Source organism: Rattus norvegicus, chromosome X (assembly GCF_021556685.1).
Source record: "Rattus norvegicus strain SHRSP/BbbUtx chromosome X, alternate assembly SHRSP_T2T, whole genome shotgun sequence".
NCBI classification, from domain to species: domain Eukaryota; kingdom Metazoa; phylum Chordata; class Mammalia; order Rodentia; family Muridae; genus Rattus; species Rattus norvegicus.
In genome coordinates, this window is record NC_141554.1 from 87524004 (window position 1) to 87537787 (window position 13784).

General features: G+C 35.8%; 1 protein-coding gene across 2 annotated transcripts in view; it reads left to right on the forward strand.

The window, feature by feature from the left end:
* Nucleotides 1-7197: 7197 nt before the first annotated feature.
* Klhl4 (kelch-like family member 4) overlaps nt 7198-13784 on the forward strand; it is a 295122-nt gene continuing 288535 nt past the window's right edge. For both annotated transcript variants that reach the window (NM_001434070.1, NM_001434069.1), the window contains 2 exon segments: nt 7198-7319; nt 8136-8259. In NM_001434070.1, the coding sequence (NP_001420999.1) occupies nt 8197-8259 (63 nt within the window). In that variant the 5' untranslated portion in view covers nt 7198-7319; nt 8136-8196.

Consider the following 13784-nt stretch of genomic DNA (forward strand, 5'->3'; position numbering starts at 1 on the left):
CATGGCAGGGACAAGGGCTTCTCCTCCTATTGATGCCCAACAAGGCCATCCTCTGCTACATATGCAGCTGGATCCATTGGTCTGCCCATGTGTATACTTTGGATGATGGTTTAGTGCCTAGGAGCTCAGGTTGGTTGGCATTGCTGTTCTTATGGGGTTGCAAGTCTCTTCAGTTCCTTCAATTATTTCTCTAACTCCTCCAAGGGGACCCCATTCTCAGTGCAATGGTTGCCTGCTAGAGTCTGTCTCTGTATTTGTCATGCTTTGGCAGAGTCTGTAAGGAGAGAGCTATATCAGGGTCCTGTCAGCATTGACTTCTTGGCATCAGCAATATTGTCTGGGTTTGGTGGCTGTATGTATATGGGCTGGATCCCCAGTTGGAACAGGCCCTGGATAGCCTTTCCTTCAGTCTCTGCTGCAAACTTTGTCTTGCTATCTGCTCTTATGAATATTTTTGTTTCCCTTTCTAAGAAGGACTAAAGCATCCATAGTTTGGTCATCCTTCTTGAGCTTCATGTGGTCTGTGGATTGTATATTGGGTAATCCGAATATTTTGGGTATTTTGGGCTAATATCCACTTATCAGTGAGTGCATACCATGTGTGATTTTTGGTGTTTGTGTTACCTCACGCAGGATAATATTTTCCAGTTCCATCCATTTGCCTATGAATTTCATGAAGTCATTGTTTTTAATAACTGTGTAACACTCCATTGTGTAAATGTACCACATTTTCTGTATCCATTCCTCTGTTGAGGGACATCTGGGTTCTTTCCAGCTTTTAGGTATTATAAATAAAGTTGCTATGAATGTAGTTGAGCATGTGTCCTTTTTGTAGGATGGAGCATCTTTTGAGTGTGTGCACAGGAATGGTATCACTGGGTCCTCAAGTAATACTATGTCAAAATTTCTGAGGAAACTCTAGACTGATTTCCAGAGTTATTGTACCAACTTGCAATCCCACCAACAATGCAGGAGTGTTCCTCTTTCTCCACATCCACACTAGCATCTGTTGTTACCTGAGTCGTTGGACTTAGCCATTCTGACTGGTATGAGGTGGAATCTTAGGGTTATTTTGATTTGCATTTCCCTGATGACTAAGGATGTTGAATATTTCTTTAGGTGCTTCTCAGTCATTCAATATTCCTCAGCTGAGAATTCTTTATCTTAGTATTCCATTTTTAATAGGGTTATTTGATTCTCTGGAATCTAACTTGAGATCTTTATATATATTAGATATTAGCCCTCTATCAGTTGTAAGATTGGTAAATATCTTTTCCAAATCTGTTTGTTTCCTGCTTTGTCCTAATGATAGTGTCCTATGCCTTATAGAAGCTTTGCAGTTTTATGAGGTCCCATTTGTCAATTCTTGATCTTAGAGCATAAGTCATTGTTGTTCTGTTCAGGAAAATTTCCCCAATGCTCATGTGTCTGAGGCTCTTCCTTTCTTTTTCTTCTACTAGTTTGAGTATATCATGTTTTATGTGGAGGTACTTGATTCACTTGGACTTGAGCTTTGTTCAGGGTGATAAGAATGGATCAATTTGCATTCTTCTACATGCTGACTGCCAGTTGAACCAGCACCATTTGTTGAAAAAGTTATCTTTTTTTTCCAGTGGATGGTTTTAGCTCCTTTGTCAATGATCAAGTGAACATAGTTGTGTGGGTTCATTTCTGGGTCTTGAATTCTATTCTATTGATCTATCTGCCTGACTCTGTACCAATACTATACAGTTTTTATCACTATTGCTCTGTAATACAGCTTGAAGTCAGGGATGGTGATCCCCCCAGAAATTCTTCTTTGTTGAGGATAGTTTTCACTATACTGGGTTTTGGAGGGGATTATATTGGATCTGTAGATTGCTTTTGGCAAGATGGCCATTTTTACAATATTAATCCTGCCAATCTATGAGTATGGGAGATCTTTCTATCTTCTGAGATCTTCTTCAACTTCTTTCTTCAGAGACGTGAAATTTTTTCCATACAGATCTTTCACTTTCTAGGTTAGATTCATACTGAGGTATTTTATATTATTTGTGACTATGGTGAAGGGTGTCATTTCCCTAATTTCTTTCTTATTTCTAAGTTATTTTAAATCAAATTTAAAAACATTATATTTTCATCTCAATATTCCTTTTTTTTGGTTACTATATAGTTGAATCATCTATTTTCTTGTGTCATACTTTGTTTCTATCTTTGTTTAACATTTTTAGAAGCAAACAGATCAATTACTTTTTTTGGCTATTATTGATTTTGTTTCTTTTTGACTTGTAAATTTGATTCATTTCCATTTAAATAATTATTCTGAAGGAAGTACCGCTATGATTTTGTTATATAGCTTTCCAGTGTTTTCGCTTGTCTTTGATAGCATGAATAGCTTTTTGTTCTTTCGTCTCTCTTTTGTAAATATTATTTGTGTTTAGTTTTTTATTCAATTCTTATTTTCTTATGTGTATGCTTTATAAATATTGCATGGCTCATATTAACATTTCTTAAACTATTCACAAGTTGCAAATTTTAATTTGCATTTGTAGTCATTTAACTTTTACAGTATAAAACCACATTTTTTCTTAAATTTAATTTTTTGTAATTATATTCATGTATATAATGTATTTTGACTGTATTCATCTCCCATTATTCTCTTTTATGTGTCTCACACTCTTGTTTTCTCCCTTTGTCCCAAAGTCTTCTTTTTGCTTCCTTGTGCCTCATTCTACATCAATTGATCCTGGTATCCTAGCTGGAGCAATGAACGAATGAATGAAGAAATGGTAGACAATGATGAAATATAAGCACACAGAACAATTTGGATTTGGTGGGCTGTGCTGGCTCTGATGGAGATGTAATAGGGAACCACAATGTATTTTTTATATGGAGGAGTTAACTAGTCTCAGTGGGAGGTTTCTATAGGGGAACAATATAAGATTGACGTTATCCCAGAGGAGGAACCTGAAATTGATAGTTTTTTAGCTCACTGGTCAATTAAAAAATAGTCCTACTTGGATCATAGAGTGTTTCTGCATCTCATGGTTCTAATATATAAGGTTCTTTGGCATGGTTGTGACTATGTCACTAATACACAAGATTTCTTCCACTTCACAAACCGATGTCTACTTCTTTTTTTTTTTTTGTAAGTCATATAGAGGTGGCTATATCTGTTGTGTATTCACGACTTCAGCAGCCATGGAAGATCCAGAAGACATTGTTCTATAACCCTCTTTTCCATCTCTGGCATTTACCGTATTTCTAGCCCCTCTAATTGGATCTTCCCTGGGACATAGGAGTGACATGAATGTCTTATTAAGAGCTGAATACCCAACAAACATTTATACTATTTACTTTGTCTAGCTGTATCTCTTCATTAACCTTCAGCTTCTGCAGCAAGAAACTCCTCTGACTCATACTGAAAGATGCACTAGGATAGAAATAGTGATTTTATATGTATGTAGGATATAAATAGTGGATAAAACATAATTAAAGTATGTTATTCTAGTATCCTTTTCTACAATTTTTGTGATTTCTTTCAGAAATTATTCATGTATTATTCACATAATAACAGAATTGAATATGACAAAATTATTATAAATTAATGTGATTTTGAGGATCCCTTAGTGATGATCACTTTTTCCTTTTTATTTTAAGAGCAACTATTATTTTTGATAACTTGATTATTAGATATTTTATTTCAGGTCCATTAGAGTTTACTATTTGGTGTTTGTTGACTTTCTTAAATAACTAAGAGGCAAACGGGCCAAGGATACCTTTAGAAAGAACCCAGTATCAACAAACCTGGAATCATAGGGGCTTACTGCAAATGAAGGAACAATCAGGAGTCTGCAAGGGTCCTAATTAGGCACTCTAAATACACATCATAGATGTGTAGTTTGATTTTTTTGGGACACCTAACAGAGATAGCAGGGGCTGTTGTTATGTTTTTGAGATCCTTGTCTTCCCACTGGGTTGTCTCCTCCAGCCTTAATATGAAAGGAGGTGTCTAAGGTTGATGAAATTTGAAATACTATGTTTGTTTGGTAACCATGGAAAGCTTGCACATTTTAGAAGGATGAGGATGAAAAGAGGTTTGGAGGGAGAAGGCAGTTGATTCAGAGGCCAGGAAGGAGGAGAATATATGTACTGGTCTGATGTGAGATATGAGAGAATAAATGAATGATAAAACAATAAATAAAATTATTTATTCTTAAAACAATAAATAAAATTATTTATTCTATTTCAGAATTTTTGAGTCTTTTAATCATTGCCAGAACTTTATTGATACACTCGTTTTGTTTTTTAGTAATTTTAAAATAGTTTTACGGCATACAATAAAAAGGTAAGTACATAACTTAACTTATTCTAGAAGAGAAAAGGCAGAAGTAGAAACAATATTTGAATGTTTCTGAAATATTTTCCATTTATTAAAAATACATAAATCTAGTCATTTATAAAGTCATTCGACTCGTGACTTTCAGCCTTAGACAAGAACTTGAGCATCATCATTTGTCTTTGTTCTTTTATATTATACACAATACATTATCTGTGCTTTAATGCCATTCATTCTGTTCTTCTGCAATATCATGACTACAATAGTCTTACAATGTAGAGCATTAAATATTGAAATAAAGAAGATGTGTATGGATTTGTTACCTATCAAACATATCCTTTCTGTTCTAAAGTCAGTATTTTGAAACTATAGATGTCCTTAATTAACCTTTTACAATATTTCAATATAAACATCTGTAATCAAATAATGTAAATATAGTTTTCATGACTAAGGCCAGACTATGAAATATAAGATAATAGTATTTGTTTGTTTCCTGAGACTGACTCCTTTCATTATGATAGGAAATGAAGAATATTATTCTTTCTTGTGGTCTGATTAACTTTAATTCATTCACTATATCTAGATTGAATTAAACAAATTCTTTTGTACAAAAATGTTGATGCTACATGGATAAAGTCTCACCTTTTATGTATTAAGTCCATAAATGGGATATAGTATAATATTAAAAATAGTGATAGTTTTAATATTTTTTGCTTGTTGACAAAGTCCTGAACATGTCATTGTACCTAGGTTTCCACTGGATTCTTGGACTGCCAAGAAAAGAATTCAATACCATTAGGAAAGGGGAGAAGAGAAACTTAAGTTTATTTGTAATGAAAGAATGTAAAAGACCTATATATTAATTATTATAACAGTAAAAACTAATGAAATCATATTTTAAAACTATAAGAGCAACATCAGTGGAAGGACACACATCTCAGAGTATTTGGGCAGAATAAATTTGTCTTGATGGGGAAAAGTCACAAAGTGGGTGGATGAAGAACAGGATATAAATTTGAGAGAAGTTGACTATTTTTTAAAAAAATATATTGTACAAAATTCTCAAAGAATAAATAAACATGTCCAAAAATATCAATTATAGTTAAATAAGAACATCCACCCCTACAACATTGGGTTTTGCTTTAAATGTCACCTTCCTTATAACTTTTTGTGACTTTACATATTTCCGTGGTGTGCTCACATTTTATAGATGTGTGTTTATCTTTCCTTTTCCATTGTGAAAGCTTCTTGAATTTTACCTCAAAACAAAATATTATTTTTCATTCAAAATTTATCTTCTGGAACTATCTCCCTCTCCTTTCAGTTCTCCTTAGTAAAAGTCTATACCTTTTGCTATTTCTTCAATTCTATCTCCTACTTAGTATGCCATTTTTCACTTTAAATCACTTCTTTTTAAAAAAATTTTTTTTTTCCCGGGGCTGGGGACCGAACCCAGGGCCTTGCGCTCACTAGGCAAGCGCTCTACCGCTGAGCTAAATCCCTAACCCCTAAAAAAATTATTTTTATCATTCTAATTATGTGTATTTATCTGCTTGTGGATATTTGAATGTAAAATCAAATGCCTACAATTGCCAAGGCATTGAATTTCATGGAGCTGCAGTTACATGTGTTTTTGAGCCAACTTAGTGAATTCTGGGAACCAAACTTCAAGAGCAGCATGTGCTCTTAATTGTTGATCCATATCATTTCTTAGTATAAAATATCCTATACATTTAAGATAACATCATGCGGGGTTGGGGATTTAGCTCAGTGGTAGAGCGCTTGCCTAGGAAGCACAAGGCCCTGGTTTCGGGCCCCAGCTCCGAAAAAAAAAAAAAGAACCAAGATAACATCATGCATGAGGATAATATAACAAACTTCTAATTTGTTCAGAGAGTTACATCAAATGATATTTATAACATGATAAAGTAAACTAACATTACCTACCTACCTACCTACACACTGATAAACTACAAGGTTCTTCTCTACTGCAAATATTAGTCAAGATTTATGGTAACTTGGATTGTTTTTAAAGATTGTTTATCTCTGGGAATATCTCAATAGAAATGGCAAAATGACTGCAAAAATTAGAGATCAGGGAGTGTGACGGCAAACTTGTGTTTTCTGGACACGACAAGGCCAATACAAACATAAAATCACTACAGTTGTGACTGTCTGTAAAAAACACACAAGATCAAGGTAGTCAATATTCCACCATGGGGTACATGAGGTGGCTCACAAGCCCTCATTTGAAACTAAGGTGCTATTGAAAGGTAGTGATTGCTAGGGAAGAGAGTTAGTTTTCATTAGGGATACAGCCCCTATAGTCCAATAGATGACCTCCCACTTATGCATACATGAGGAGCAAAAATTAGACTCAGTGGTTTATTTTATAAAAGGAAAAAAAATAAAGACATGAAATTAGAAGATCTGCTTGTGAGAGTGAATCTGCAAGGTGTTAAGGGGAGGAGCTTTGGTGAATATGACCCCATCCATTTTATGCATGTATGAATTTCACAAAGTATAATACAATTGCTATATTGAAAAGGCCTTTGCATGCATTTTTTTTCTCTTGGAAAAACAACATGAGAGTTAGAGAATATTATGTTCCCAAAATTTCTGGCCATGATAAAAACAATTCCAAATGACCTTGAACTGCATAGCACACATACAAAAAATCCAGAAAGCAGACAAAATTTACAAAGAGCCAAACATCTTTTTATGGGAACCCTGCACATTTAGATTAGAATACAAAATGAATGTGTTCTTCTAAAGAATAGGCTGGGGAGATAGAAGATAGCTAGCTACTTCCCCTTGAGAAAACAGTGGTGCATAGAGAGAGAGAGAAAAAAAGCCAGTGTTACAGACTGGACTGAACTGGTTTTTGAGTCCAATACATCATCTTCCATGCCTCAAAACATCATCTTTTCTTTGAGAGTGTTGACTTCAAAGAACCTCAAAAGACTCTAGGAGACTCTGCCTGTTTGCCGATCCTTGACTGGTAAGTACACTGTGATTGAGGTATGCGGCCTTTCCTAGATCTCTATGATCAATGCTATATATATATATATATATATATATATATATATATATATATATATATATATATATATATATATATGAAGATACTCATGATGCAGACCTGTAGATTGTATTTAGTCTTAATAACTCTGTGTAAATACTTATTACGTTCAATACCCTGGACTTATAAATGACAGTTGGTCTTACAGGGACACTGTTCCTCTTGTTGAATGATCCTCTTTCTCAAATTGAAATAAGAAGAAACTACTAAGAGGCAACTATGCCTTGAAGGTGTAGTTTCTGAAATTTCAAAAATTGCTTAAGACTCTCCATTTAATGGAAAGATTGGGCCATACTTAATTTTGCTACACATTAAATTTCAAATCAATGACTAATACATAAGTGGCAAAGTAGTCTTATATACAGTAATAAATTGTCTGAATAAGCATTTCTGGACCCGATCTAGACAGACTTTTTCTCCAACCACAATAAACATAGGAGAGACAATTGGTATATTGAAACCTAAGGAAATAAACCATCACCAGATGTCTTATAACCACCACAACAGGAGAAGAGCTGGAAAGTAAGTTTAGGAAATATGAGAAGAATCAAGACATAAAAGGGATAATGTAGCTAGGATAGAAGCTAGAACATGGCTCTATAACCAAAAGTTGCTTCCTGGTGAGTTAGATTTGAGAATATTTGTTAACTTGTTTTGCTAGAATTTTCATGCCATGAATTTTGTCTCACGGTCTTGACACTAGTGTGTGACCTGACCCACTTTTCCTATTAACAGGGTTATGCAAAAGATGAGTATACTTGTGGCCTTGAACAGCTAATTGCAACATTTTTAAAAAATGGAGAATTGTTCATCATCCAACAGAGGAAGGAACTTCGAGAGGAAAGCAGCCATCTCACAGGTACAAGAAATTTAATACCCCTGTGTTAACTCAAAAAAAGATCTATCTTCACTGGTTGGTATTAATTTATATGTATTATTTGGTTGATGATTACTATTGGATGCTAGAAGATACTGACAAATGTTACACTTTTTTAAAAAATTACTTTTTATATTTGCATTGCTTTTGCCCCCTCCCACTTCTCTTCCCCCACAGTTCCTCATCCTAATCTCCTTCTGCCTCTGAGAAGATACCTCCACTAATCATCCCTCTTCTCAGGGGCCTTAACTATCTCCAGTAAAGGAATAGGTAGATTTTCTCCCACTGAGCTCAGACCAGGCATTTCTCTGCTATATATGTGCCAGGGGCCTTGTACTAGACCATGTATATTGCCTGGTTGCTGGTTCAGTCTCTGAGAGTTCCCAGGGGGTCTGGGTGAGTTGAGACTGCTGGTATTCCTATGGGGTCACCCTCCCCTTCAGCTTCTTAAATCTTTCCCCTAATTCCTCCATGGTGGTCCCTGACTTTAGTCCAATGATTGGATGTACTTATTTGCATCTGTCTCTGTGGCAGCTGCTGTTATGGCCTCTCAGAGGACAGTCATGTTAGGCTCCTGTTTGTAAGCACAGCATAACATCAGTAATAGTGTCAGGCCTTGATGCTCCCCACACCTCACAATGAGATAGATTCCATTTTAGGTCAGTCACTGAACCTCCTTTCCCCCAGTCTCTTCTCTATTTTTGTCCCTATACTTCTTGTAGACAGGAACAATTTTGGGTCAGAAATTTTGACTATGAGTTGGTAACCCTATCCATCCACTTGAGGCCCTGTTTGACTACTGAAAGTGGGCTCTCAGAGTTCTTTCTCCTTACTTTTGGGCACTTTGGCTAAGGTCACCCCCAGTGACTCCTGAGAATCTCTCACCTCTCAGAGTTCTGGGACTTTCTAGAGAGTTCACCCCATGTAATACCCCTGAGGTTGCATATTTCCATTCATTCTCTTGACCCTCTGGAATTCTCTCCTAACTCTTCCCCATATCTGGTATAGTTCTACTTTTGCCCTCCTCTCCCATCTCCAGCCCAGGTCTTTTCTTTACTCTGCCTCCTATGATTATTTTGTTCCCCCTTCTAAGTGTGAGTGAAACATCATTACTTGGCCCTTCCTGCTTATCAAACTTCTCATGGTCTGAGGGTTTTATCCTAGGTATTTTGTAATTTTGGCTAAATATCCACTTATCAGTGAGTACACACCATGCATGCCCTTTTGGGTCTGGATTACCTCACTCAGATGATATTTTCTAGTTCCATCCATTTCCATTGCAAAATTCTTGATGTCCTCTTTTTAATAGCTGAATATTATTCCCTTGTGTAAATGAACCACATTTTCTGTATCTATTCTTCATTTGGGGGATATCTGGGTTGTTTTCAGTTTTTGGCTATTATAAATAAGGAAAGATGCCATGAATATAGTGGAGTACATGCCCTTGTGGTATGGTGGGGCATCTTTTGGGTATAGGCCCAAGAGTTATTAGATCTTCAGGTAGAACTATTTTCAATTTTCTGAGAAGCTGCCAAATTAATTTCCACAGTGGTTGTACCAGTTTGCAATTTTTAGTGTCTAGATTTTGTTTTTATCTCATGAATGTTTGCTTTTTAATGGGAGATGTTTCATTGAAATGTGTTACAAATTAATTGTTGTTTGTAAGGTAAGTATAAGATATCCTTTACTCTAGGGTGTACTTTTGATCTATAATCCTCTTAGTATATTTACTACATATTTAAGTAATTATTGAGTACTTTCTATATTAAGTAGTATGAGCTTGAAATATTTCAGACCTTATGTATTATACATGCTTTTACTTGGATTATGTCCTAGATCTCCTTCTGTAACACTGGTTTCATTATAGACTGATGGACTAATGTTTCTTCCTGAAGAAGATTATTCTTATGGTAAAAGCTGAGGTAAAATAAGGACAGAGAACAATGAGGTTTATCAGTCTCACCGATATTTAGAATACTAACAAATGTAACAGTCAAATGCCACCATGAAAAGTAAATAAGAACAAAGGTTTGGAGAAGTTACAAGCTTTCATTGGAAATTGTGTACCTGCTTCTAGGAACACAACAAAGGACCAGGTAATATGCTAAAGGATATGTAATCAGGAAAAGTTGAGAGTGACTGTATCATAATATACAACTCATTTGAATAAAAATTAAGAACACATGATAATTATTCATCTATCCTCAGATACATCTTTCAAGATCTATAAACCTATAAAACATTTCTTATGTTTATGAAAGAAAAATCCATTAATCATCTTTCTTTCAATATGTAGATGCAATTATTTTACATTTTATATTTTCCCCTTTTACTAAATGACTTGTTTTAACAATGGGAGAAAATGTGGAGAGGAAAAATACCATCTCTTCTTCTTTTAATATGAAAACAAAAATAACATAAAAGAATGTTATCTTCCATTTATTGCCACAAAGGAATTAAACCAGATTGTAGCTTCATAGGCAATGTTATAATATGCACATATCTTAAACAGGATGATGAAGAGTCGATGTTCTATGGAGAATAATTGACATTGTGTATATTAAGTAAATAAGTACTAGAAAATATAACAGTCTGAACCAAAACTGAGTATGTAAAAAAAAAAATGAAAGACACACTTTGGGCATCTGTGGTCTCTAACTTTAGAATTTTCTCAAATGAAGCTTTCATTGTTAATAGTTAAGTAGCTGAAGCAAAAACATCTACTAGTGCTTTATTTTTATATTGCAAGCACATTGGTTGTAGTTTATCACATTGACAGTAAAATCTATCATCCTCTACCTGAAGCTATAATAAGAGCATGTTCAAATCAACAAGTCTTTTCTTCAGAGCAAGTAAACTGTAAATTGTCCTTGACCAGCCACAGAAACACAATGCAACCTCCCTGTTAATCTCGTAAAGATAAACAGATTCTGTCCTTCATCTTCAGCAATAGCATGTCAGTTGTAATGATGCTTTAAATTTGGCATTTTCTACTTACTGATGTCCAGGAGAAAGATGTTAAAAATATTATGGCAGCCTCTGATTATTCTATATTAATCTGGTATGTGGAATTTGGCATTAAAGATACTTTGTGACTTAAATAGAAAATAGAGTGTGACGAAAATCAGGAACATTTTATCAGAAAAGTAAAGAAAATATCAACAAACCAATAGGAAGAAATTCTTATATGATTATATTTCACTAGTTCAAATTCCATTCTTCTATGTCAATATCACACTCATACATGTACATATAAACAAGAGAGAGACCAATATTACTGATTTTATTCATTTGAAATGATCTCACCGTCATTTTAAAATAATTACAACTTTGCAGGATTCTCATCATATATCAAAAAGTAATTATCATTAACATGACCTTACAAAGTAGCACCAGAAATTTGTTGAACATAGAATTTGAAATATTTTTCTATAATAGAATCACAGTAATAAATATATACACTTTTTTTCTTATCAATTGGTGTAAATAACCTTGGTGCCAACAGACTACAGTTTCTTTACAAAACTCCAGTATTAGATTTGAAAATTAACTATGGATGTGTAGCATTTAGGAACAGAATTGTCAAGAAACAATCTTGATATGTTTGTAAGAGGCAGTATGGTACAATGGTATGGGATGCCTCAGTGAGCCCATGTTGAGACATCTATCCACCAACTGAGGTACCAGTTATAAGATGTGTCTAGTAGTATAGAGTAGCACAGAATAGTTCCTTTGGGTGCATGGGAAAGATGGTTGAGAAGGGAGTAGAGGCAGAGGAGAGAAGGAGGACCAAGAAGGACAGAGAGAAGAGATAAAGAGAAAAGTCTGGCCAGGAACAAGTGGAGAGACAGAAGTGGGAGGAGAGAGGGAGAAAAGGGGTCAGAGGAAAGAGAAAAGGGTCAGAGAAAGAGAGAGACCAAAATCATTCTTTTTTTTTTTTTTTTTTTTTTTTTTATAGCAAGCCATGGTTATCTGGCTGTTGCTAGGAAACTTTTGGCTGGAGCATAGAAGGAACATTAACATGCTAACAAACCCTACCTAGTTAGTTAACCTGTTGTTGAAGGGTTGCTGTGCTACTAAGCTACAGCATAATACATAAGGATAAGAATTTGAACAAGATACAATTTGGATTTCAGAGGTTTGTGCTCATTTTTACTTGTATAACTTGCTCATTCTATACCTGTATATAGCAATGAATCATTGCAAAATAAAGCATGTTAGAGCAGATCTACTCATTTTGTGGCAGACAGGAAGCAAAGACAGAAAGTCAAATAATTATCCAGTGACAAGATTTCCCTTTTGAAAGCACACTTGAAGTGTGCCTAATTCCTGAAAGTAGGCAGTTTTTTTTTCTCCTCCTCCTCCTCCTCTTCTTCCTCTCTCTTTTTTACTTTCATTTAAAAATGTTTTTATATGTATAGGTATATATACACATATATGTGTTTATGTATGTATGTATGCATGTATGTATGTATGTATGTATGTATTTAGCTTTTTTTTATTAACGTGAGTATTTCTTTTTTTTTTTTTATTAACTTGAGTATTTCTTATATACATTTCGAGTGTTATTCCCTTTCCCGGTTTCCGGGCAAACATCCCCCTCCCCCCTCCCCTTCCTTATGGGTGTTCCCCTCCCAACCCTCCCCCCATTGCCACCCTCCCCCCATAGACTAGTTCACTGGGGGTTCAGTCTTAGCAGGACCCAGGGCTTCCCCTTCCACTGGTGCTCTTACTAGGATATTCATTGCTACCTATGGGGTCAGAGTCCAGGGTCAGTCCATGTATAGTCTTTAGGTAGTGGCTTAGTCCCTGGAAGCTCTGGTTGCTTAGCATTGTTGTACTTTTGGGGTCTCGAGCCCCTTCAAGCTCTTCCAGTTCTTTCTCTGATTCCTTCAACAGGGGACCTATTCTCAGTTCAGTGGTTTGCTGCTGGCATTCGCCTCTGTATTTGCTGTATTCTGGCTGTGTCTCTCAGGAGCGATCTACATCCGGCTCCTGTCGGTCTGCACTTCTTTGCTTCATCCATCTTGTCTAATTGGGTGGCTGTATATGTATGGGCCACATGTGGGGCAGGCTCTGAATGGGTGTTCCTTCAGTCTCTGTTTTAATCTTTGCCTCTCCCTTCCCTGCCAAGGGTATTCTTTTTCCTCATTTAAAGAAGGAGTGAAGCATTCACATTTTGATCATCCGTCTTGAGTTTCGTTTGTTCTAGGGATCTAGGGTAACTCAAGCATTTGGGCTAAGTGAGTATTTCTTATATACATTTCGAGTGTTATTCCCTTTCCCGGTTTCCGGGCAAACATCACCCTCCCCCTCCCCCCTCCCCTTCTTTAGGGGCGTTCCCCTCCCCATCCTCCCACCCTAGCCGCCCTCCCCCCAACAGTCTAGTTCACTGGGGGTTCAGTCTTAGCAGGACCTAGGGCTTCCCCTTCCACTGGTGCTATTACTAGGATATTTATTGCTACCTATGAGGTCAGAGTCCAGGGTCAGTCCATGTATAGTCTTTA